This window comes from Eschrichtius robustus, chromosome 4, assembly GCF_028021215.1.
Source record: "Eschrichtius robustus isolate mEscRob2 chromosome 4, mEscRob2.pri, whole genome shotgun sequence".
Lineage (NCBI taxonomy): Eukaryota > Metazoa > Chordata > Mammalia > Artiodactyla > Eschrichtiidae > Eschrichtius > Eschrichtius robustus.
In genome coordinates, this window is record NC_090827.1 from 32479880 (window position 1) to 32507149 (window position 27270).

At 37.5% G+C, this 27270-nt stretch overlaps 1 protein-coding gene across 1 annotated transcript in view; it reads right to left on the bottom strand.

Moving 5' to 3' along the window:
• Positions 1-27270, bottom strand: part of MGAT4D (MGAT4 family member D) — a 54274-nt gene that overhangs the window by 18247 nt on the left and 8757 nt on the right. Inside the window, exons 2-8 of the mRNA XM_068541955.1 lie at positions 20926-21084; positions 18515-18652; positions 14116-14249; positions 11627-11673; positions 4982-5095; positions 3411-3486; positions 1985-2099 (exon numbers count right to left, since the gene is read on the bottom strand). Coding sequence (XP_068398056.1) covers positions 1985-2099; positions 3411-3486; positions 4982-5095; positions 11627-11673; positions 14116-14249; positions 18515-18652; positions 20926-21084 — 783 coding nt within the window. The remainder of the gene's footprint in view (positions 1-1984; positions 2100-3410; positions 3487-4981; positions 5096-11626; positions 11674-14115; positions 14250-18514; positions 18653-20925; positions 21085-27270) is intronic.

The following is a 27270-nucleotide window of genomic DNA, read 5'->3' on the forward strand; positions in this document are numbered from 1 at the left end:
CCAATTATTTCCAATACATTGCCTCTTTAATTTTAAAATAAAGTTGAAGGTATAAGATTCAGGTAAATGTTCACTTTAAACAGTGTAAGACACATTTAGCCATTTAATAAACATGATAGTAGGATGTAGGAATGTTTCAGTTTTTCACTAAGACTTGAGTCTATATGGGTCACCTGATCAAGTATATGGTTGTATTTGAATTTTTTGGCACCTATTTATACAGTAGCCAAAACAAGTGATTTAATGATAGAAACAGTTGATTTAATATTTATGTTTTCCTTATCTGCTGTCAGCATTCTGAAAATTCTATTTAGCCAGCTCATGTTTTTGGAAAATACTAATAATGGAACTGTTATTATGGTAACAAAAAAATAAAGCCTTTGTAGATTTAAGCTTAAATAAGAATTCAGTATCACATATACAGTGCTCCTTGTTCAGTGTGCTCTTGTGATGATCAGAATGTGAATATTCTCTATCCTTCTGGTACCTGACTTTACTGAGAAAGACAAAAAAGAATTTAAAATCTCTAAGTAATAAACCAACAAAATTATTACCTCTCCAAGCTTTTCAGCAGGTATTACTGTTACCTACAGTTTTTCTTCTTATTGTAACCAAAGCTGAGAAAAAAACCTTCAGGGCCTTAAAATTGGATTCCACACCACTTTACAGAAAGTTTGGGAAAAAAGTGGTCAAGTAAGTGTATGAAGAACAGATGGATTTTACTAGCAATCAGAGAAATGCTTTATACTCCTCCCGTTGGCAAACAAAAATTTTAATGGATAAAATCAAATGTTATCAAGCATACTGGGAAGCAGGAACACAGATGCACTGCTTATGGGAGTATAAACTGTACAGCCAACCTGCAAAGCAATCTGGCAGTACTTAAGAGACCCAGCTATGTTTGCCCTCAGTGATCCCATCCCAGGGGACATATATGTCACTCCATTTCTCTGTGGCAGCAGACAGTTGGAAGCAGCCAAGGTCCACTAATCTGGGAATGGGTAAGTCAAACGGATTATTATGTAGCACTTAGGCAGCAGTAAGAAAAATGAACTGAACATAAAGCAATATATTGACAGTTATAGAATCTAGTTTTGAGGACAAAAATGTAAGGTACAGGAATAGGCTTATCACATCACCATTTATGTAACTTTTAAACAGGTACAAACATGATAAACACCAAATATTTTACATGGTATGTGATATATATATATTCTGAATGAAATATACCGAGTGCAAAACCTATCATGGGCGTGGGAAGAAGTGGAGGTAGGGGTCGGGCATTAAACAAAAGAATAAAATAAGACAGGGATCCTGCTTGAAACAATGACGACATGTGATATGAAACGAATTAGGTAACTTGGCTTGCTGCCATGAGGGTCAAATCAAAGAAAAAGGGCTACAAGAAAGAGAGGAACGAAGGGAAGGAAGCAAAAGGGAAGTCTACAGAAGAACTGTATAAACAATCACATCATGGGCACAATTTTAGGAACTTTTCTGTGGTGGGTATAATTCGTATGTTTTTATATTTTTTAAGCATGTCAGCTTCGGCATACTGGAAATTGAAAGGACTTCAGAGTACAATAGTTCTGTTAAAATTTCTATCTCTACAACTTTAATTCTTTGAAGTTCAGTATTTTTCTACGTAAAATAGAGAGAAGTACACCTTAGTTACTGTGCTAACAAGTGTGCCAGACTCACAGTAGCTAGCATTAATTAAGTGGTAGCTGCCTTATGTTTTTATAAAACATGAATACATCAATCTGTTTCTTTATACTGTCATCTACAAAAAAATTTGGTTTAAAAATACATTTTCTGAAATTCAGATCCTTGAATCTGATTTTACTATTAAACTCATAGTATCTTTATAGAAATCATGCCATTCCTTTCCATTTAGTAACAGACTCTTTGATAAGTTCTTAAAAACTTTTCAGATTATTGTGTACTAAAAATCTTGATCCCACAAAATAGATCCATTGCTTACCTATAAATCCAAGTACGGAAAACTCAATATAAAACCAATTATTTGAAGTGATGTTATGTATAAAATCTGTGATTTTTGTAAGGTACATCTTGTTAGCTAAGATATCATCTTCTAGCTAAAAAAAAAAAAAAAAGGCATTAGTACCTTTGATGCTTCCATGGAACAAATTATATTAGCTTGAAAACTGAAAATACTTATAATACACTGAAAAAATGTTTTTAGGAGGTAGTAGATTGATTTTTAGTTCAATTCATTGAGGGTATTTCCTGTTAGTCAATTTTCATTTTCTGATTCTGAGACCAGATATTATCGGTTTCTTTCCTAAATACTAAAAGGAACATTCAATCTAAATCCTCTTTGGAAGCATCTACTTATCTGAATCCATTTTCACTCTGACAACTACTTCAGTTTCTAGGTTAAGACTAACTGGCTTTTTGTTTAGGTGATAGGTCTCATGTTCTAGCGCCAGATAATTGTGTTTGGCAAAGAGATAACAAAAGGGAGCTGGCCCTCCCATCCCCAACTAGCTGGTTAGAAGGATGGTGCCAGTAAGCCTAGAAATAGTTCTCCATAAGAGGGGGGAAGGGGTCGAAAGGAAACTAGAATTTTCTTTTTAAGTTTAATACATATTATGTGGAATCTATAGATGAAGAGAACCTCCTAAATGGTTCGGAAGATGTGCAAGTCCTCAGGCACAATACCAGGGCACAAAACAGAATCGTGTTGTTCTCAAATGGGACGAGTACATTGGCTGGATCTCATATTTCTATTATATTACCACTGACTAGGAATCGAAAGGGATTTTGGTTTTTCCAGTAAAAGAGAAGAACTGGCTTCAGGCCTTTTTCTAATTCCTTCTCTCTGTTCTCCAATGACATTCTGTAAACTCCTCTCACAACTGAACACTGTCTCATATAGTGAGGTATATACTTACTTGTGGGAAATGTGGTATTATTATTTAATGATATGCAGGAACTTAGGAGGTACAAATTATATATAACTGATTTATTTCACAAACACAGTAAGGCACTGTAGAACTGTGTTACTCATAAAATGTGGCAATGTAGGGTAGCAATGCTGAGCATATACACTGTCTAACATAAGTGCTCAAAATATGTTTGTTTAATCTGATGTACCTGTGGGCAGAAAAATGTAAGCAGTACAATTTCTGTTTTTTTTCTAATTTGAGAATTTCTTTTCAGTTTGCTTCAGGTAACTATAATTTCCTCTGTTAATAGCGACCCAGCAAGAAGACTAATATAGAACCAATTTTAAGCTTCCTTTTGGCATTTTAATATAATGGATATTTTCTACTTTCTAAGTACAGAGTAAAGTGGAGGGATACAGTGAGGAAGGAAGGAATCGAAGGAAAGGAGAAGAATATAATACTTCCACTTTAAATTATATATTTATAACAAGGGCTTACCTGTAAGTAATACATAGCTTTGGGTTGGGCATACAGCATCAAAAAACAAAAATCTAATACTTGTTTGATTCGCCAACTAGAGATAAGTAATAAAATCTGTTAATATTTTTCAATATTGTTTAGTTTTTATTTATAAGCACATTTTAGTAATTAAAAACAAACTTTTTTTTTACACTTTACTCAGAGAAAGTACTATCTACGTTAAGCGAAACTGAATACCTTGTAAGTTATACTAAAAGGTTTCCCAATTGTATTCAGTGGACAGTGTCTGCCATTTCTAAACTAGGGTAAGCATAACCTATTTATTTTATGTTTTGGTTAGTCAAATTATCATCTATATAATAAAGTTAATATTCTTCCTGATCTTAGGTCTTGTTCAAATAAAAGTATAAAGAACTGTCATTCTAATTTAATACTAAGCTAGATGCTAGGAGAGGTCCTGAAGATTCAGAGAGCAACACACAGTGCAGTTCGTGTCCTTCTGGGTCTCATAATCTGGCATGAAAGATAGAAAAACCATAAAATTAGAGCAATTAGACAAGTGCTATATAAAGATATGGACAATGATGACTTATAATAAGATGGGGAGGGCAGAGGAGAAGGAAGTAGGGCATTCAGTGTAGAAGAGCAGTATTGCAAAGGCACAAACGTGGGAAGGAGCGCGTCACCTCAGAGTTAGCGCACCGAGAGCTGATGGAAAGGAAGCTGAGGACGGTAAGGTTGGCAGAAACCAGGTCATGGAGGGCCTTTGATGACTTGCAGGAAACTGTGGACTTGATCTCATATGAAAAAGGATTCTTCTGGCTACAGTATGGAGAATGAACTGGAGGAGAGGCTAGGTTAGGATTAAGGAAAGCCAATAGACCTCTAATGGTCTGAACTAAGTCCAAGGCAGAGGACTGGGGATGAGAGGGATGATGTAGAGAGAGATTCTAAAAATGAAATGATGATGGAGACATAAAGGGCAGAAGGAAAAAGGAGGATCTAGAATGTCTCCCAGCTTTATGACTCTAAAAATTGGGTAAAATGTAGGTCATTAATTAAAAGCAAAACAAAATCCTTCAAAGATTTCTAGATTCTGATGTACCATTTATTATTTTTTTTAAAAAGCCAGTGCCAATAAACTTATTGGGATAAGACCTTTTTTCTGAAACTTGACATCTTTTGCCCTACAGAGTTTTGAGGAACCAAATTATTATACTTCTTGTAATACATACCACATTTATAACTGAACAATAGCAATCCTTTATATATGTATAGAGCTTTTAATTTTTCAGAATTCTTTCATAAATACTACCATATTTTATTTTCACAGTGACTTTTCCATATATGTAATGTGGATTTTATTATACACACTACAAAGTTGAGGAAGCTAAAAAAAAAAAAAGGCTAAATTACCTGCCTAGGGTGATCAGCAAACAGAAAAGCTGGGAGTAGAATCTAGGTGCCAGCCAACAGGAACTGGCTCCAGGACACCACTGTGCTTGAAATACTAACTACTAGATGCTGATTCCAACATTTCATCAGATGAAGTTAGTTATTTAAGGATACTATTTTCTAATATATCATACCTCTCTAATTTTTCTGAGTCGTCAGTTGATTGCTTGGCATGTGATATGTTTGGATAAAAATAAGCAGGTATTGAAATGACTTCTAAGGACCCAGACATCAGTTGCCTTTTGAATCTATAAATAGAAGTGGAAGCTTGTAATTGAATATTTCACTTACCAAAATAACATAAATACTTAAAAAGAATTTCCTTATGTATGTCCACATATTTTGATTTGAATGACTTCGTGATATACCTAATATCAACATCATAAAGCTAATACTTTTTAGCTAAAATATTTCTTTTATAAGTTAGTGACCCTTATAAAAAATAAAAATGTACAATATAAAATTAATTTCCTCATAAAAATTATAGGTACTTTGACTTTTTCAAGTTTTCAATCAGATATGCACTCTGACAGATTGAAGTTAATGGACTAGTTAGCATAATACAGTAACTGTAAAAGAGCAAGAACATTAGAATATTTAAGTGTGACTCTTGTCCATAACTCTTTGGAGGAGTGTGTGTGTGTGTGTGTGTGTGTATACACACACACACACACACACACATATATATATATAAATTTTTTTGGCCACACCTCAAAGCTTGTGGGATCCTAGTTCCCCAACTAGGGACCGAACCCGGACCCTCTGCAGTGAAAGTACGGAGTCCCAGCCACTATTCCCAAGGAGTATGTATATTTTTTAGACTCTTTATTTTAAAGAGTTAATACTTTAAAAGTTTTAAAAGTTAATATTTATAGACCAACAAGGACATCATTTAAATGCATAAAGTATTGCTCACAAAAGCTGTAATATAAATCTCGTACCATCAAGGTAAAGAATGAGAGACCAGGTACAGCATTTTAAATGGTTTTCCTTTAGAGAAAGATGACTTTAAACGAGATTTAAATTTAGGCTTTATATTATTTATTTATATGGAAACAAGACAGAGTTTATATGCATGATTTAATTATGTGCATCTGTTATTCAGTTCACTGACAGGCAGCAAAACATGCAATTGTGTTGCCTCCTTGTCTGCCAGTGATAAACAGCCCCACGTGACACTGAACAAAAATAATCAAAAGAGGGAACTGGCCAACAGATGAAAGTGCAGAAGGTGATAATGCTGGAACCAACTCTGGATGTGACTCAAAGACCGCTGACCCTGGGAACGTTGCCACCTCCCTCTCCAGAGACTCTAGACACGCGGCCACAGGCGCTTAGTGAGGGTGAACTTACCTGACATAAATGAGGAAAATGGCTGTAAGGAAAAGGATGTCCCGTAGGATGTGATGCTGGCAAAGAACGTCGCATTAAAGGAACTCTCAGAGATGTCTCATGACATTGAAATGCAGATGATAAAATGTAGGAGCCTGATCTAAACTCAGAAAGGAGTATGACAATTTGCCAACGCATAAAAAAAAATGTTCCCTCTGAATTTTAAGTTATACGACAGGAAGAAGGCAAATACTGCTTAAACTACTCTTGATAAATTTTCTAAAAGAAATAAAATACTTTATTCTCAATGATTTCCATGTTTTATTTATTTATTTTTTAATTGAAGTACAGTTGGTTTACAATATTATACTAGTTTCAAGTATACAATGTAGTGATTCAATATTTTTATAGATTATACTCCATTTAAAGTTATTACAAAATAACGGCTATATTTCCCTGTGCTGTACCATATATCCTTGTTGCCTATTTTATACACAGTTGTCTGCGTCTCTGTCTCGCCCCTCCCCCTCTTCCTCTTCCCACTGTATCTGTGAGTCTGTTTGTTTTGTTATCTGCATGTTTGTTTTTTTAGATTCCACATATAAGTGATAACATAGAGCATTTGTCTTTCTCTGACTTACTTCACTGAGCGTAATACTCTCTAATCCAGCAGTCCCCAACCTTTTTGGCACCAGGGACCGGTTTCGTGAAAGACAATTTTTCCATGGACATGGGGTGATGGTTCAGGCGGTGTTGGGAGTGATGGGGAGAGATGCGGAGCAGCAGATGAAGCTTCGCTTTCTCACCACTCACCTCCTGCTGTGCGGCCCGGCTCCTAACAGGCTGCGGACCAGCACCGGTCCTCGGCCCCGGGGTTGGGAACCCCTGCTCTAATCCATCCATGTTGTTGCAAATGGCAGAATTTCATTCTTTTTTACAGCTGAGTAATATTCCATTATGTACATATATCTCACATCTTCTTCATCCATTCATCTGTTAATGGGCACTTAGGTTGCTTCCATATCTTGGCGATTGTAAATAATGAACACTGGGGTGCATGTATCTCTTCGAATTAGTGTTTTCATTTTCTTTAGATATATACCCAGCAGTGGAATTGCTGGATCATACAGTAGTTCTATTTTTAGTTTTTTGAGGAACCTCCATACTGTTTTCCATAGTGGCTGCACCAACTTACATTCCCACCTATAGTGCACAAGGGTTCCCCTTTCTCCACACCCTCACTAACATTTATTATTTGTAGACTTTTTGATGATAGCCATTTTGACAGGTGTGAGGTGATATCTCATTGTGGTTCTGATTTGCATTATCTCTGATGATTAGCAGTTTTTAGCATTTTTTCATGTGCCTCCATGTTTTACATTACAGTGTACTAAATGAATATTAGCCTTACTATATTTTTCATTTTTCTATACATTTATAGTTGACAGAGAGTAGTAAATGTTTTGACGACTGTTTAAAGGTCACGAAACAACTGCTTGCAATTATGTAGTCATATCCACAGGAATTGTTTGTAAACCTCTGCCTTCCTTTTAACTGATTCTGTCAAGAATCCCTTATAAGGATACCAAACTAGCATAGATTGAAGTCACTTCAGGCTAATGTGTCTTCTTCAAACAGTGGGTTATTATTCAGAATAAAGCAACTGAGATGATAGTATGGAATACAAGAACGCTTTAAGGATTCAAGCATAAGGCAACTTTGCTCCTGGGGAATCTTCTTTGGGGAGAACTAGACATCCATGGTGTTTTACTTAATCTTGCTCAACTCCATCTCCTTTATACACATCAGCTATTTCAAGCCTTCAATACTGTTCTCAAGTTCATATACTGCCAATCAATCCCTCATTCTCAGCGAATGATCTTTATCTCCTTCACAGAGAAACGAGAGACCTTTAAGGAGGGAATTCTTTCATCTCACCTTCCTTCCCAAAACTACTTTGTTTCTACTCTTTCACACATTCTCATCCCTTTTTTTCTTCAGTCTTAGTCCTGCCTGAATCTCCTTCCATGTGCACCTTGCATCCAGTCCCCCATAGCCCTGGCTTTATCAGCTTCCTCCCTCTTCACCTGAACACACAGAAAAACACTCAAGATGCTCCCATCTCAAAACTCCCCAAACATGTCTCTCTTCGAGCTAGTGTGTTTTAACTTTTCTCCCCATCAGTTAAGCTCATTGAGAATAGTCTAATTCCTTCCATTTTTATTATGAAATTACCCAAAATACACGAAGGTAGAAATACAATGAGTCCCAAATTGCCTGATTTCAACAACCATTAATTTTTTACTTGTTCATCTATGCAGCCCACATTTTTTTGCTGAAGTAATATTTTAAAACAAATCCTGGATGTCGTATTTCACCCTTAAATTCTTCAGTGTGAAAATTTAAAAAGGACATTTATTTATATAACGACCTGACAGTATCACATCTCACAAAATTAAGAATAATTACTTAACATCACATAATACTCAGTTGATATTCACACGTCCCTAGTAGTCTAACTACAGGATCTAATGGCGGGGGCTGGGGGTAGGATGTTCAAAATGAGTATCCACTTAAGATCCTCTCAATGTAATAGGTCATCTGATATTTTTTTTTAAGCTTATTATCTAGACCAGTCACTTTAGTTTTTCTTTCTTTTTCCCTATGCAACTGTCTTTTTGAAAGAAGTGGGTCAGTTGTCCTAAAGAATGTCCCACATCTTGGGGATTCGCTCCAGATTGCTTCCTCTATTCACTGTACATACTTTAAACTGGAGTTTAGCTTTAAAGGCTTGGTTCAATTTGGTGAGATAAAATTTATATTTTAAGGCAGGACAAGGACAAATTTAAGCATAAAATTGCCTTTGTCCCAACACTCCCCCGCAGTGTACAACGTGCATTTGCATCACACATTACCCAGACCTCCTCAAAGACGGGAATGCCAGCTAGTCCGTAAAGATCAATTCTTTTCCCCTTTCTCCTGATGTAACTTCTTAAAAGATTAGCATTCTTTCCCAACTCTGTAAGGGGCTGTAGTGACTTACTGCTCACTTTGTGTGTGCTTACCTGGACTATGTATCTTTGGTGAATTTTATGTAGAATATCAGTACGTCATTTTGATATACGATCCTTTGTCTCAAGAATGTATCTGACTGTGCCTTTGACTTCTACCAGGGGGAACAGTCCTCAGAGCTTCTGAGAGTCTGTCTCCAGGGTTATAATCCTCAATCTGGCTTGACTCAAATTCCTTTTTTTCTTAACTCGATTGTTAATTGAATTTTCGTTGACAGATTCAAGGTCGTTTTGTTTTATTTTTGGAGGGTGGTAGGCAATAACTCCCTACAGGTACTTCTTGGTGTATTTCATGTGCGTCACAACAGGAGTCAAACCCCCTGACTCTCTACGGTGCAGTGATACTGAGACTGGCCAGAGGTTCAGGTGGGGGAACTCAATCCCTTTTTGCTAATTACCCGTCTGCTCTCAGCCCACATTCTTGCACTTCTGCTGTGCCGTGTATTACAGGGCAGGGGTCTGCAGGCCCCTTGCTAGCTCCTTTAGGTAGGCCCTCCTGGCAGTAAGTAACAAGAGGTTGGAAAGCAGTAGAAAAGGCGGACATTCTCCCTAAGGTCGGTTTCTGGTGAAGTCTCCCACAGCGGCACGGAGCATGGTGACAGCACTGCAGGAGCGACACGGTCCACGGGGGCACCAGCTCTGACGGAGGCTGCCCGGCTAGAACCTTCTGTCCCGGCACTGACCACGGTGCAGCAGACTGTGCGCCCAACCTCAGACCTCGGGGTACAATCTCATCTCCCCTTATGCTTCTCCTGTTTCCTTTCTTCTCCTTTTTCTTCTCTCAGCTCTTGTAAACTTTTTTGGCCAATTTTTTGTATTAAATTTTCTCTATTCCCTCTCAACTACCAAGAGTTTCCTGCTTGGATGCCGACTGGTACACCTGCCTTGCAAAGCTCCCCATCCGCCTGTCACTTCATGATATGCCTGAATCAGTTACTTTTCAAAATGGTGATCTTCTAATTCTATTTATTCTACAGTCACTGGCTGGAATTCTTTTGACTAGAATAACTTTGCTTCATCTGCTAGAGCTATTTGGTGAGGAAAAACAAAACAAAGCAAAACACTGCTGGCTGAAGCAAACAAGCCTGTTAGCCAGATTCAGCTTGAAGGCCGTGTGTGCAACCCTAGCCTGTAGCACAAATAGCACACATCCTGGGCTTCCCTGGTGGCGCAGTGGTTAAGAATCCGCCTGCCAAAAACACAAAAAGAATCCGCCTGCCAATGCAGGGGACACGAGTTCGAGCCCTGGTCCGGGAAGATCCCACATGCCGCAGAGCAACTAAGCCTGTGCGCCACAACTACTGAGCCTGCGCTCTAGAGCCCACGAGCCACAACTACTGAGCCTGTGCGCCACAACTACTGAGCCCGCGTGCCTAGAGCCCACGCTCTGCAACAAGAGAAGCCACTGCAAGGAGAAGCCCACGCACCATAACGAAGAGTAGCCCCCGCTCACCACAACTACAGAAAGCCCACACGCAGCAACGAAGACCCAATGCAGCCAAAACTAAATAAATAAAATAAATTTATTAAAAAAAAAAAAGCACATATCTTTAGCGTCATACGTAAGGCCTTTCATGATCTCATCATGACCTGCCTTATCTCCCACCAATCCTTCCTCAATTCCAAACACCTACTACATTCAGGATATACTTATATTTCCCATAAAGTAGCATGCTCCTTTCTGGCCCTTCTGCCTTCTCAAGCAATTCTATTTGCCAGGCATTCCCTCCTCCTTCTATCTGCCCGAAGCATGTCTACTTACACGTGGACTCAGTTCAGTTATTATCTTCTCAGGAGAGTCCTTGGTATCTGCAGGTAAAGTGAAATACTTCCTCCTCTATATGTTCTCACAATGCCTTCCCCATGCCACTATAACACTAGCTTCCTGGCTGTGATTTGCTTTTTACCAGTTGTATCGCCCGCTTAAACATAAGGATTTGGGAGGCTGGGTCCATTCCACAGCATCTTGCTTGATAAATAACTTCATATTGATTCATCGGCATGTGCTTGCATCTCCCGGGCTGCATACAGCAGGAGGTTGTAAGCAGAAGCAGTGAAAGTAACCTCATACAGTAAGAAACGCAAGAATATTTAAAAAATAATCTAGTAGGTTTCTCTCAGAGGCCATGGATTTCATGGGGAATAGCTATTATAACAATAATAACATGACAAATATGGATTTTAATAGGTACAAAATTAGGGGGAAATTATAAGCGACACTTCATCACAGCCTTGATAGAACTACAGGTTTTTTTCTGCACAGCTACACTTATTAAAAAGAATATGATCACTAATAAAATCATGTAATTGGACAGAAAAAAACAGGATAGAAAAATGAAAGAACAGTTATTTTTAAATTTATCACAAAGTACTTACTTTTTTGTAATCATGTCAACCACAGATTTTAAATAATCTTCGTTACTCTAAAAATGAGAGAAATATTTTACTGAAACTAAGCATGACCTATATAATTCTACTAATACATGCTAATCTAGTTTATTGTGAAATGTTATTATGTCTTAATAATTTCTAGCATTTTTACTTTCTATGAAAGGATTTAAAATATCCATGCGTCTAAAAGATCTGACTGGAATACTGAAAATACTTTATTTTCTCTTTGTCACAATATGAAATATCACTACACATTATTTACACTTAAAAATTAGTATATAAAACTTAGGTATCTAAAACAGTTTTGTCCTAAAAATAGGATGGCTGATTTCAAAGAACTGCTCTTCTTTGAAAGTGTCTTCATTTTATGAGTATTATATAACAGCAAGCTACTTCACAATTATACCACATTTTTCCAGGCAGTATTTCTTGGCTTGATTCCCCAATTTTCTTCCATCAACAAACTTTGTGTATCTACTCTGCTAGATTAGATGACAGACTCATTTGTAAGTAGCTTTCGGTGGTTTATACTTTCAGGTAATGTTTTTCTTTACATAATCTATGTCATTTACAAGATGCAGCCTCAGGGCCCACAAGAATTCCCAGTACAAAATTCTGAAAATATTTTGAATACTTATAGTTCTACTGTCAAATCTGAGTAGTCTGAAAGGCTATTTTGAATGTATATAGTTAGACTTCTTGTTTAAAAATATCAGCCATGATGCAGACAACTCTATTATAGTACTTAAGTTTCTTAAGATAGCCAAAAATTGAATCACCAGCTATTTCTGAAACATATTTTAGAAGCACTAAACACGAAGCACACTGAAACATATTTTAAACATAGTACTGTAATATGCAACACATGGTAATGTCATAAAACATTTTGGAGATTATGTATATGCTTCCAATATTAAGAAAATAAATTTGGAGAGAATGTTTAACCTCTTATTTCTATTTTCCTATTAATTCTTCTATTGCTTGCTTTGTTTAGAGTTTTTCTGCATTCTAAGACATGTTTTTTATAGAAAATTCAAACAACAGAGAAAAAAATTTTATAGGACAGCAAAGATCCCTTTAATTCCCAATATCAAGAGACAACCATTATTTATATTTTGGAGACCATCATTCTAAGGTTTGCCCACTCTCTTTTTTTCTTTATATATTCTATCATCTGTCTATTTTTACCTCTTTCTTTCCTTCCTTCCTTTTTTCTATCACATTTTCCATAGACAACATAATGTTAAACATGATACTTCACAACTTTTTTCAGTCAACAGTATGATATGGACATCGTTCTATATCCGTGAATGTGGATATTCATTCTCCTTTCAGTGGTTACAGATTATTGCAATGTAGACATAAGTACTTAGTCTCTTATTGGTAGATATTTTGGTTGTTTCTAATATTACGCTATTGTAAAACAATAGTGCACTGAACAGCTTTGAACTTATCACTTATTGAACACTTAGGATGTGTCACTGTAAATACTCTAACTATATCAGCTAATTTAATGGCCCAAACAACCCTATACTATAGGCAATATCATCATTATTTTACAAATAAGGAAAGTGAAGCATAGAGAAGTTAAGTAACTTGCTCAAGCTTACAAGCCAGGAAGTGGAAGAGCTGGCCTTTGAACCTTGGCAGTCTAGATCCAGTCTGTGTTCTCAACTACTGTACTATACTGTCATATTTTTATTATTTTTAAATTCTGACCTGATTATCTCTTTAGGATAACTCCCAAGAATTGAGATTTCTGATTCAAAGGATATACGCATTTAAGATCTGACACATTTTGCCAAATTCCCCTCTGAAAGGTCTTATGGTGTTAATATTTATACCATACTTTATAATTTTATGTGGCATTAGAGGCAAGACAGAAACCTTTGGGACCATTAGAGAGACACAGATTTGAATCTGCTCTATTAATTGCTGGGCAAACTATTTACTTTCTTTAAGCTACAGGTTCTTCATATGGATACCTGCTTTACAGGGATGTAATGCAGGTTATAAATAACGTATATAAAAATTGTCCACAGTCCTTCAGATATACAAAGGAGTCCCTCAATTAATGATGGCTATTGTGACTTAATATAAATTATCTCTTGATTCATATACCAACCTTTTATTGGCCTGGGCGGGTTTTATTACTACAGCATCAATTTTAATGTCCTGTTTGTACATATAATTTCTGTACCATAGAGTATACAGGGCTCCTGGTAACATATTTAACAATACAACCACATTTCTCCACATGGAACTATTTCCTTTTCTTTTCAGACTGACATACTTAATTCCTTCTTGGTGGTATCAAACAAGTATTAAATACACTGTTATTCAAAAAAGGCATCTAGGAATTGCTTTTTTAAATTTAAGAAAAAATTCAAAATGATACAGTGATTACCATGGAGGAAGGGTGTTTAGAGACCACAGGTCGGGAGTGAGGGGAGCTACTTATTTTTCATACGTACATCTGCAATAGAGACAATCACGACAGAGTCCTTCTCTTCTGAAAGAGTCATCCTGGAGATGATAGAGGTCAGCGTTTGCTTCAGGTAACTATGATTTCCTCTGTTAACAGTGGAAATACCCAGTGCAAAAGAAACTGCAGACACAGGAGTATGGCATCATCATTTCAAAGCACAGAGAAAAACATAATTTAGCATTAATATCTATGCTTCTTTCTATGTTTGGGTTGTGTGGTCATCAAAAAAGTGTTTGAAACTCTACTGCAAAAATAATCCAAACTGCTGTTAACTTTTATCACATATTTCATTTTCTGTTTGAGGAAATTCCAATTTGCCGTGGATTGTTAGTAAATGCATTAGACTCCAAGATGTTCTCATTTTGGAGAGTTTCAACGTACTGAAAAATAAAACTAGCCACTCTCCATTTATTATAGCTTTCATCTAACTGGGTACAAAACATCACACATTGGCTGACTTTCTACTCTTCTTCCTAAGGAGATTCTGGAACCTAAAATAGGAAAAATACTGCAAAGTATTTTCACCTGTGAAAAAACTGTATGAAGTAATTTCCAAATGATTGATGGAATGAATCCACGCTTCTAAGTAACTTTTACTCCATATTAATGACTGAAGCACTGGGAGAACAGACCCCAAGTTATTCCAGTAGCTATTAAGCTTCTATCAGTGAAGTCTACCCAGACTCAATCTTGGCTGTACCAGTGCTTGGCTGTTTGAGTTTGGTCAGATATACAGCCTCTCCAGTCTTAATTTCCCCACTTTAAGATGGGGATAAGTACTTCCAGAATGGCTAAGTGAGGAACTCGGAAAAATCCTCTCCCTAAAAAAGCAATAATAAAACTGGAAAAAAAACTTGTTGAAACCATTGGAGCCCTGGTATACAAAAAAATGAGAGGCATTTATTTAAGAAAAATTACTGAACTTCAGTGAGAGCAGTAAGAATCAGTATTTCCCTGATTACTATTGTGTTTGAACATACTTTCATATGTATGTTGACCTTTGGATATTCTTTTGTGAAATCCTGTTTAAGATCTCGTCCATTTCTCTATTAAGTTGTCTCTAGTTTTCTTACTGATTTACTGATGCTCTTTATAGCTTCTGAATATGAACCCTTTGTCAGTTATATATATATATTACAAATACCATCTCCCACCATGGGTTCGCTTTTCAATGTTTTACCTCTTAAAATTAAGAAGAGACATTCTTAATTTTAATATTGTGCAATTTATCGATCATCTCCTTTATAGTCAGTGCTTTTTGATTCCTGTTGAGAAATCTTTGCTTATCTTCAAGTCATAAGGATGCTTTCCTGATTATCTTCTAGATCATTTATTGTTTGCCTGTTATATTTAGAGCTACACTCCACCTGGAATTGATTTTTACAAATGGAGTTAAGTTTTTAAACTCCATTTTTACAAATGGAGTTAAGGTAAGCAGGAGTTAAGTTGCAAGCTTGGGGATCCACTTTCAAATGTAATTCCTGGAATTGCTTCCCATGACTTAGGATAAGGCATACATTGACAAAAGTTTGCAGGGCCCTTCCCTTAGTGACCCGGTCCGACCTACCTCTTCTGTCTCAACTACCCTCCCTCCAAACCAGTCTTCCTTCGTGTCTTTCAGCTTCTCAAACTGACCAGACAGGCCCCGCCCCTCTGCAGGAGTCTGCGCGTGCCGTTCCTTGGTGCCGAGAACACTCTTCTCCGGCTCCTTGGGCCAGTTCTCCTCACGCTCTGTAAATTAGGCTGGGAGCACCAGCTCTGTATTCTTACCTCATCTCTCATGAGACTTATCGCCCTTTTTGCTGTTACCCATTTGCCTTCCAGGTGAGAATGCAAGCTGAGTGAGGGGAGACTCTGCTTCTTTTGCTCACCATTACTGTGAACCCGGCACTAATATAATGACTGCCACATAATAATGTCCAAAACTCTGGGGTGGATAAACGAATGGCCAAACTCCTTTACTATGTGGCCTCTGCCCCGTGTTTTACTGCCGATAGGCTCCAGCCCCAATTGTGCACACAAGTCCAATCTTTTTTTCCAGGCCCTCTTGCTGTTAGACCTTTCACACTTTTTTCCACTCCTTTTCCACTATCCACCATCTGCCTTTTCCCTGCTTACCCTATTCCGATTCTTTTCACCCTCCATGTCTCAGTTTAGATGTCACTTCCTCCAGAAAGCGTTCCCTACTTCCCTGAGTACAGAGTACTCGCTCCACCCTTGTACTTCCCTTATCGGAGCACTGATTACTTTCTACTGTAATTGTTTGCCCATTTGTCTCTATGAGGACAAGGTCCGCATCTGTTCACCACTAGTTCCCCAGAGCCTAGCAAGCAGCTGGTACTGGGTGGAAGTCTGTTAAATGAGGGGACGTGGAAGACTTCACACGGAAGCTGTCAGTCAAGCTGAAAAGTCACAGTGGATCAGAGACTCATGTGGCAAGTTAGCTGTGGGTTGTGGGAGGCGGTGTGCTCCTTACAGGCAGCGGTCAGCGCACACTGACCGCTTGGCCTATTCTGGGGGGACGTTAAGTGGTTTGGGGTTGCTGGAAAAAAAAGGAAGCGGTGGAAGCTGAGATTTGAAAAATACAGCTTGTTGTGCATATACCATGTCAAGGAGCTAACTTCACCCTTCACGCACTGAGGATCCACTGAAGGATCTTAAGGAAGAGCTGAGCATGTATTTGAGTATGTATCTCTGAGGAAAGTGCACAGAGTGAATTGACTTCGACAAAACTAAAGCTATGAGAAAAATTACAAGTCTGTTTCAATAGACCAGACAAGAAATGAGGGCTCAATAAAAAATAGTTATAGAGGGGCTATAGAGAGTAGAAATTATCTGAGATGTATCAGAAAATAGAACATACAAGACTGATGACAGGTTCCCCAGTAGGCCATGCTCCAGGCTCCAATACTTTTGCAAATGTTTTATGTCACCTTTAAAGTAACTAAAATCTCCCTTTAAGTTACCTCTGGTGATGAAGGTTTATATGCAAGCCTGTCCTCCCAACACAGCGCTCATAACTGGATTATTTCAACACCCCAAGCTCCCACACAAGGAATCCCATTGCTCTTCCCGATTACCCATCCCTCTCTCTCTCCTTCCTTTCACTCTGTATCATGGGCTTCTGCTTATCTTTGCTGATGCTTATCCAAGCCTGTGCTTCTCCTTGGCATCTAGCATCTTAGAGTTTCCATGTACTGACTTTGTTGTTCCTGTGTCTTTCGACTCCACCTCTTCTGTACGCTGTAGCTTTGGCTGGCATGCACTCTCTCATACATTCACACGCGTGTGTATGCATGTATATGTACATATTTACATGACACAATCAAAATACTCCTAAGAAGGAATCTGATGCAGGTAAAAACTTTTACAAGCGTGACCTCAAAGAGTTCCATCACCTCTCCAAGCCTCATTTTCTCAGGTTTAAAATAGAGATAATCACAGGCCTACTGCATTGGGTTGTGAGAATTATTAAATGAGATAATGAAAGAAAACATCTAACTTAGTATATGAAACACAGTGAGAATTCAGTAGATGGTAAACAATGTCATCTGGCACCCCCATCTCAACACAATAGGCTTGTCAGAGGCATGTGACATAGACCAACACTACTTATTCCCAAGGAACTGCCTAGAGCAGAGGTCGGCACACTTTTTCGATGAAGGGCCAGATAGTAAACATTTTCAGTGCTTGGGCCATATCATCTCTGTTGCAACGACTCATCTCTCCTGATGTAGCATGAAAGCAGCCACAGACAACAACGAGTATGGCTATGGTCCAATAAAACTATTTAAAAACAGGCAGATTTGGCCTGCAGGCTCTGGTTTGCTGACCTCTGGCCTAGAGTGACTCACCCATTGGAATGAACGAGGTTGGTGGCAATGGCAGATGTTTTGAGCCTTAGCCTAGTATCCCTGCTTCTAATGCAAATGCTTTTCCTTTTCTCCTATACCTGGTGAACTTGAACTCATTCTTCAAGGCTTAGCTCAAACATTATCTCTCCTGTAAAGCTTTTGTTGACTTTGGTCCCCCAAAATATGGGGAAATAGGAAAATAACCACACAAGAAATAGATTTATCAAAACCAAGGGAGAAAAGAGTTGCCAAGAACTTAGCAGATACTTAATGATGTTTGGCTCATATTGACTTATTTTCAAAGCATCTGTACTAAAATTGAATTTGAATTCAAGTCTCCAAATATTTGTTGAACAATTTTTTCTGTCAGACAGTACATTGATTTCGGGTAATCCAAATGAATGCCAGATAGGCTGGTGGTCTATATATCAATCTGAGTATCATATTAATGGATTACATTTTAAAACTTAAAAGGATGTCCCCAACGAGCAAAATGTCTGTATTTGATTTTCCAATTTTAAGTTTTCTTACCGCCTGTTTTCTCTTTGCCAATGATTACATCAGGATAAATTCTGTCTACTTTCCTTAGATGGGGGAAAAAGAACCTTAAGACTTCAAATGCATTAGATACTGTTTCATTCTTACTCAATGCATTCACTTTCTTCTTAACTGAAAGAGAGAAAACATAGGGTTTCTGAGTTCATGACTTGTAGGGATTCTTCTCCTTCCAGTACAATTTTTTAAAATGAGCGTTAATAAGTTAATTCAGATTAATTTAGTATTCAGTATATATGATACATACTATTAAATGTGAATTATCAAATCATAAGGCTATAAAATATAGCTCAAAGATTACTGATTCATGTTTATTTTAAAGGTAGTATTTAATTTAAGTCTAACACTATGAGTGACACAACTAGAGGCTAACAGAACTGACAGTTCCAAATGCAGGAAGCAGAACTAAAACATGCTCTAATTGGCCTGCTCTACTACTTTGATTAATATCACATCATTAAAGCTTGTATCTTTATAACTTTGTTTTCTAGGCTCTCAGCATTTAATGACTCCATCCGTACCATTCATCTGAATTTGCCCCTATAATTTTGAAAAAGAAGAACAAAGTTGGAGGACTCCCACTACCCAATTTAACTCATAATACATAATACAGTAATCAAGACAGTGGGGTATTACAGAACAAACAGATACAGAAGCCAGTGGAACAGAACAGAAATCCAGACATAGATCCATACAAATATGGTCAATTGATTTTTGAAAAAGGTGCAAAGGTAATTCAGTGCAGAAACGACGACCTTTTTGACAAATGGTGCTAAAACACTTGGGCATCCACATGAAAAAGACTGAAACTTGACCTATACTTCATGCCATTTATAAAAATAAACTCAAAAGTTTCATAGACTTAAATGTAAAACCTAAGACTATAAAACTAAAAGAAAATCTTTATGACCCTGAGCTAGGTAAAGTGTTCTTAAGTACAATGTCGAAAGCATAATACATAAAAAGGAAAACTGGTAAACTGAACCTCATCAAAATTTAAAATGTCTGCTTTTTGAAGGACACCATAAGGAGAATGAGAAGAAAAGCCACAGACTTGGAGAACATATTTCCAAATCACACATCCATCTGATACGTATCCAGGATATATACAGAACTCTCAAAACTTAACAACAAGAAAAAAACCCACCCAATTAAAACATGTGTAAAATATTTGAACAGGCATCTCACCAAAGAAGATATATGGAGGGCAAATAAGCACATTAAAAAATGTTCAACATCATTAGTCACCAGAGAAATACAACTTAAAACTAGGAGAGACCATGGCATTAGAATGGCTATAATTAAACGGCGTGACTGTAACTCTCATACATTGCTGCAAGAGGTACAGCCACTCTGGAAAACACCTTGGCAGTTTCTTATAATGTTAAACATACACCTACCATATGCTCATCAATCCTAGATATTTATCCTAAAGAAATTAAAATTCCCTTCATGTAAAAAAATCTGTACACGAATGCTTATGGCAACAGGTATTTGTAATCACGAAAAAACACACAAACCTGAAAACAATCCAAATGTCTCTCAATTAGTGAAACAAACTCTCCATTGCACATCCATACAATGGAACGCTATTCGGCAACAAACAATTGGTCACATGACAACCTGGATGAATCTATACTAAGTGAGAGAAGCCAGCCTCAAAGGGTTACACACACTGTGTGCTTCCATTTGTATGGCATACTGGAAAATGGAAAACTATAGGAACAGAGAATTGATCAGTGGTTGCCAGGGGTTAAGAGTTCCGAGGAGGTATTTGAATACAGAGGGGGAAGCAGGAGGCAGGACTTTTTACCCTGGAGAAGTGGGGAGCCACTGAAGGTTGATAGACAGGACAGTGTAGCCTTCACTTTGGCTAAAGTGAGAATAAATAGGTGGGGCAAGACTGGAGAGAGAGAGAGAAAAAAAGAAGTATGTTAGCAGTCCTTCAGATGAAGCATGAAGGTGGCCTGACTAGGGTAGTAGAGATGGTGATAGAAAAATGTGGACATATTTGTGAGCTATATAGGGTTATGAATCAACAGGACTGCTTACTAACTGCCATGGAAGAAGTATGCTAGAGGGAGAGAAAGGATTCAGAGAGGATGTTCAGGTTACTGGCTGCTTCTCTCAGGTGGATCACGGATGGTGGTGCAATTCACAGAGACAGAAAACAGAGGAAGACCATTTTCGAGGTAGAGATGAGAGGAAGTCTATCAGTGATGTCTCTTACCTGATTTTTGCATGTCTCACAATAAAAGAATGAATACTGATTTAGTTATATTTATTGGGAAGAAATGCCCTAAAGTCAGAAACCATAAAATCTAAATTTCTAAACACAAAACATTAAAAAACAAACCACCATACACAAAAACAAAAACCACCCAAACCTGAGTTTAGCGATGCATCTTCTCTCTCTGCAAGTTTATACTTCATTTGATTGAAGGCTTTAATCAGCTCTTGGCGATTTATTTCCGTTTTGTTTTTTAAACGTAGTATAGTTTCCTTAAACTCCGAAATTTGGTTTCTACAATTAGTTAATTGATTACCTACAAAGAAAACATATGTGTATATGTGTATATATATATACATGTAGCAATGGTATCATACAACTTTCTATAATATATAACAAGATATAAAGTATATACTTCAATATAGCTATATAAAACACTACACTTAAATGTATATATAGTGCTATATACATATAATATGTGTATACATAAAAGACTGAAAAAAAGAACGAAATGTTAAAAATAGTAATATTTGGAAGGTGAGATTATCAATGGTTTTTGCTTTATTATTTTGTGCTTTTCTATGTTTTCCAAATTTTCCATTTTGTGCATGTATTAGATTTGTAATTAGAGGGAAAAACCAGTTGAGCCAAAAAATTCACTTCTAAGAATTTTTCTGAAGAAAATGCCTAGAAATATGTACACAGATTTGGCTCTAAGGATGTTCAACACAGGCAGCATTATTTATCATTGTAAGGAAGTTGAAAACAACCATAATGCCCAGGGATGGAACTATCCTAAATAAATTACAGTATATCCTTTTAAGAGTTCTGGTGGCTCTCATGTCAAATCACATAGAACTGACTCCCAGTTTTGCCGCTTAATATTTGTGTGACCTTGGGCAAGCTACTTAATTTCTGTTAGCCTCTGTTCCTTTAGGTGTAAATGGATATATAAAAATCCCTGCTGCAGAGCTGTTGAGAAGTCGTAGTGCTATTATGCACGTAAACCATGTAGCAAAGCATACACAAAAAAAATGCTTTGACAAATGTCTAATAAATATTATTTATCAATGGGCTACTTTCTTCATTTATCAATTAAATACTATGTAGCTATGAAAATCACCTTTTAGAAGAATATTTAATGTTGTAAAAACACAAAAACAAAACCATATAATTTCCTTTTTTGCAAAGAAAGTACATTAATATAGGAAAAAAGAGTAAGTGTACAAGTTTATATTTTGTTAATATATAATCTTTGGTTTGTTGAATCATTTTTTATTTCCTATTTTCACAAAATTCTTTTGTTCCTAAAATCATGTTGCATTGCTTCTGTAATCAGAAAAAAATTAATAAATAAAAAATTAAACACCTTTTATTTGCCAAGTACTCTGTGTCAATGGAAATACAAAAATAAAAAAGATATGCTCAGTTCTTGCCTTCAGGAAGTTTACTGGCTAACTGGTAGAACTAAATGGATGACTGAAATCAGTGTGATATTTCTGATGTTATAGATTCCCTTCTCCTCGGGTTTTAACTAATTAAGCACACACATTGATAACACCAGCCCCAAATAGGGACTATCGACCTTATTTGGGGCTCTCTGGCAGTGGGCATATTGCAGAGTGTACTGGGATGTCCTACTTCTCTACCCAAGTTAATTTACCCCTACTCCCAACCCATTATTGAAAGAGGAGCTGGACAACAGCAGGGCCACCCACAAAGGAGGTGACTTGCCGCCTATGCTTACTACTTAGGAGGAAAAAGTAGAGAGGGAGCCCAGCCCTTCTTTCAGAGAGTACATAAGACAGTTATTATACGAGGAAAAGCCAGAGATGGCCTAAGTTGCCTTTTTAAGGAAGCAATTCTGCCGCCTTGTTAATTTGGCCCATAGAAGTCAGGTCTGACCAATCTCACCATTCAGATGAATCCCTCGGTCTTGTGAGAAAGGTAATGAGCTACTGGGCGAAGTTCCACGTGTTCACTTTGAAATGTCCTCTCTAGGAGGGTGAAATGAAAGATATCCCCTTGAAGGAAATATGGGCACCGCAGAACAAGGTTTCAACCCCTGGCGAGTAGTGATAACAGTACTCACAGAGGGTAGAATTGAGACGGTTTGGGAGGGGAGGGGAGAGAAAGCTGGAGAAGGATTCTAGAGGATGTGAGGCCTGCACGGACTCTTGAAGGAGCTCGAGTTATTAGTCGAGGGAAATGAGGAAAGGCATTCTCTTGGAATGCAGTGTGGAAAGGCAAAGAGGCATTCAAAAACATGGTCTCTAAAGACCCAGAAGCTGTTCATTATTTCAGGGCAACGTGGGAAAAATTCAGTGTGAGGTTAAAAGAGGCATCTGGTTATGCTGATCTTTTTGATAGGCTACGATAAGGAGCTTGAACTTTTTCTTATAAACCAGTGTTTCTCAAACAATTCTTATAAAAACCTCTAATGGCAGTGAATCTGAATAAAAGGGACCACGGGCAGAGGCATAACTTGAAGTAGCCCACCACATTCATGGAATTTCTGTAAAGTTTCTATAAAATGTGGACAAATTTTGTAGCCTTTTCCACAGTACATATTTGTTTTAGTATAAAGATAATGGAGTCACTCATTTTTTGCAGGTGACTTTATACATCTTGGGACACCACTACAGACTATCATGGGAACAACTATCTCAACTGAGAAGCATAGCTGAAGACTATTAGGTAGAACACATGTTCTAGAAAGATCATTCTGGTGACCACATAGAAGATTTTTTCAGGAAGGCAAAACTAAAGCCGGAGAAAACACCAGTTAGGAATCTACAGTGGTATTAGTTTCAAGTGAAGAGATGATAAAGAACAAACCAGGGCAGAAAGGGTTAGGAAGTAGGAGATGAATATGAGAAATGTCTGAGACCTTTTATTGGGAAGACTTAACTGACTGAGAGAGAGAAAAGAATCCCTCTTAGGTTTCCAACATGACTCTAGATTTCTAACCTGGTATTCATTCTGGACTGGGAAACAGGAAAAGGAGCAGGGCCAGAGGTAGTCATAATGCTTATGAGGCATCCAAATGTGTGGCAAAACACACGGCCCAGAGAAAATGAGGGCGCAAAGCAGCTTCCGACCTTGGTTGCTTTGTTAAAATATGGAAACATCTGATTAGAGAAGCAATATACAAGCTAAAATTTTAGAAAAAGGCACAGAAAAGAACAAAATCCATTGTAATCCCGCTGCTTAAAGAGAACCACTATTATTGTTTAGCTTTACATAGTTCTAGACCTGTGCTTACTTTTTTCCCCTCGCTTCAGTATATAAATGTCAAATACAATCATGCGGGGGAAAAATGCATTAAGTTAGATAAAGTGGTTCATTTTACACTGAAAAAGGCATACTCTATCGATGAAAACAAATTAATTCTTTATATGTTATATAGCTAAATATCAAAATATACAGAGAAAACTATTAGCGCCATGAGAATATGGAAAAATATATTTCAATTAGCAAGGAAAGCATAGAGATTTGCTGTCAATTTGGGATGGAATAAAAGATAAATTCACCACTTGGAAGACAATACATTCCAGATGGATTTTTTTAAATTAAGGTAAAATACAAAAATGTAAAAATAATGGTGATCCTTCTGGGTTGAAACATCTAATATCTTTTCACTCCTCTGCCTTTTATGAACACGAGCACACGTATGTGTAGCCTGTGGCAAAGACTGGATAATGCCATTCCCCTGCTCTTACCCTTCAGAGGTTCCTCATCCCACTCAGAAAAGGGGCCAAAGCCCTCACCAGGACAGAGCCCTACCTGACCGGGCCTTGGCTCCCTCTCTGGCCTCATTCCCACCCCTATTCCCTCATTCTGGGGAGCAGCTCCAGACACACTTGCCTCTGTGCTATTCCTCACGCCAACCACTCTCCCACCTTAGCACTTTGGCTCTTGAAATTTTCTCAGCTCGTCCCCCAGATACTGATGTGGCCAGAGCTCCCTAGTTTCATTTGGTTTTCTGCTACAACGTTACCTCCTCAGAGAAGCTTACCTTACCATCCTTTATGAAATAGCACACCCCCTCTCTCCCAGATCCTTTTTTTTTTTTCAAATCCCTTATCACTACCCAACTTCCTATTACTGTTTATTATTCCTATTACTGTTGTTATTCACTGTTTTTATGTCTCTCTCCAGAGCTCTCTAGAATGTAAGCTTGAGAGTAGCAAGAACTTTGGTTTTTTTAGTATTAAATTCCCTATGCCTGAAACAGTGACTGCCATATAGCTCCTACACAAATATATGCTGACTGAATGAATAAACAAATTAATGGATAAATGGCTTCGTCAGCGTAGGAACTGATTTGAGTGATTCTAAAACTGAATCATGCTTTGATCAAAAGAACTGCAACTATCCAGATAAGTCTTGAGTATTCATACAGTGGATACTATTTGAGGATGTTTAAAATTTTCACAGTGGGTGTGGTTTAACCAGTATAACCCTGTTAATGGGGTTTCCAGGGTAATATTCTCTTTGCAAAATGGATCATGTGTTTGGAGTCCATATATCATGGACGATGCAACATTTCTGGACTTCCACAATGTAAGTCAGTCCTTGAGGGATCAATTTGGTAAACATGAAAAGAATTTTCTCTAGAGGAAGTAATATTTTCAGAAACAATCATACAGAAATATTAAAGGACATAATCTCTACTCTTGGATCTGCTTCTTGTATATTTTTACCTGATAATTCAGTTCATCAATGTTCTATTTAAAATATTTATATTACTTGCCTTTTCACTCAGGTATTTTAGAGGATGAAATGTTACAAAATTATTTTGCAAAAGTTTGAATAATTTGATGTTTTGAGTCAACTGAGGTGAAATTGTGAAAACAAACACCAGTCCCTGTGTACAATGTGACTTCCACCCATAAAAAAGGGTCCAGGTAAGATCCTAAGTAAAACTGACTTTGCTTTCTCACAGCAGAGGTCCAACGCACTGCTCCCCAGTATAAGTAAAATGCAAGTCACATTTGTAATTTAAAATTTTCTAATAGCCACATTAAAAACAAATAAAAAGAAACAAGTAAAAGTAATTGTAAACAGTATAGATGATGTAATCCAATATATCTAAAATACTTTTCAGCATGTAATCAACATGAAAATAATTAATGGAATAGTTTGCATTTTTTTGTGCTAAGTATTCTAAACCCTGTGTATATTTTATACTTTTACAGTACATCTTAACTCAGATGCTAACTTTTGATAAGTTACAGTAAAATGCAGTCTCACCAAAACAACAAAATTTTGCTTAATGGAGAAATATTTTGCACTGTTTCCATTTTTAAATTTAAATTTAAATTACTTAAAATAAAATAAAATATTCAGTTCCTCAGTTGCACTAACTACATTTCAAGTGCTTGACAGCCACCTGGCTGAGGGCTACCATATTGGACAGCATGGGTCTACAGCACCAGCTATGAGCTTATTAGAAACGCAGGATCCCAGGACTCACCCCAGACCTACTGAGTCAGAATCTGTACTTTAATAAGATTCACAGGTGATTGGTATGCATGTTAAAATATGAGAAGCACCATCATAGACCCTTTTAATTGTTTTATCTTTCTCAGCATTGACTTTCCTATAGTTCAAGTCTTTACTGCCTCTAGATGCACTGTTATAATTGTCTCTTAAATAGTCCCTCACCTCCAATCTATGTTTAATCGTCTGGAAACACTGCTCAAAGACTTTAAATGATTCCCGGGATGCTCACTGAATAAAGTCTAAACACTTGCCTTAATATAGGAGATCCGATACAATATGGCCGCGGCCTGACTTTTCCACCTTATTTCATTCACTAAACACCTCTGGTAATGAGAAGCAAGCTGAGATAGTCATACTTTCTTACATTTAATACTTACCATGTGTCACTCACTGTGCTGTGTGATAGGTAAACAAACACAGATAAAGCCAGATCCCTGCTCTAAATAACTGACAATCAGGATGCAAGGTATAGGGGAAAGGAGCATATATTTAAACAACTAGGGGCTTCCCTGGTGGCGCAGTGGTTAAGACTCCGCCTGCCAATGCAGGGGACATGGGTTCCAGCCCTGGTCTGGGAAGATCCCACATGCTGCGGAGCAACTAAGCCCGTGCACCACAACTATTGAGCCTGTGCTCTAGAGCCCGTGAGTCACAACTACTGAAGCCCGCATGCCACAACTATTGAGCCCACACGCCTAGAGCCCGTGCTCCACAACAGGAGAAGCCACCGCAATGGGAAGCCCGCGCACCACAACGAAGAGTAGCCCCCGCTCGCCGCAACTAGAGAAAGTCCGCGCGCAGCAACAAAGACCCAACGCAGCCAAAAATAAATAAATAAAATAAATAAATTTATGTAAAAAAATCAGTTAAAAAAACAACTAATTATAAAATAATTGTTAAACTGGAATTATCCTTAAGTGCCACAGGCAAAGGGAGGCAGGAATGATTCTTTTTTTTTGAATTATTAATTCTTACAGAAGATTGAAGTGTGGGA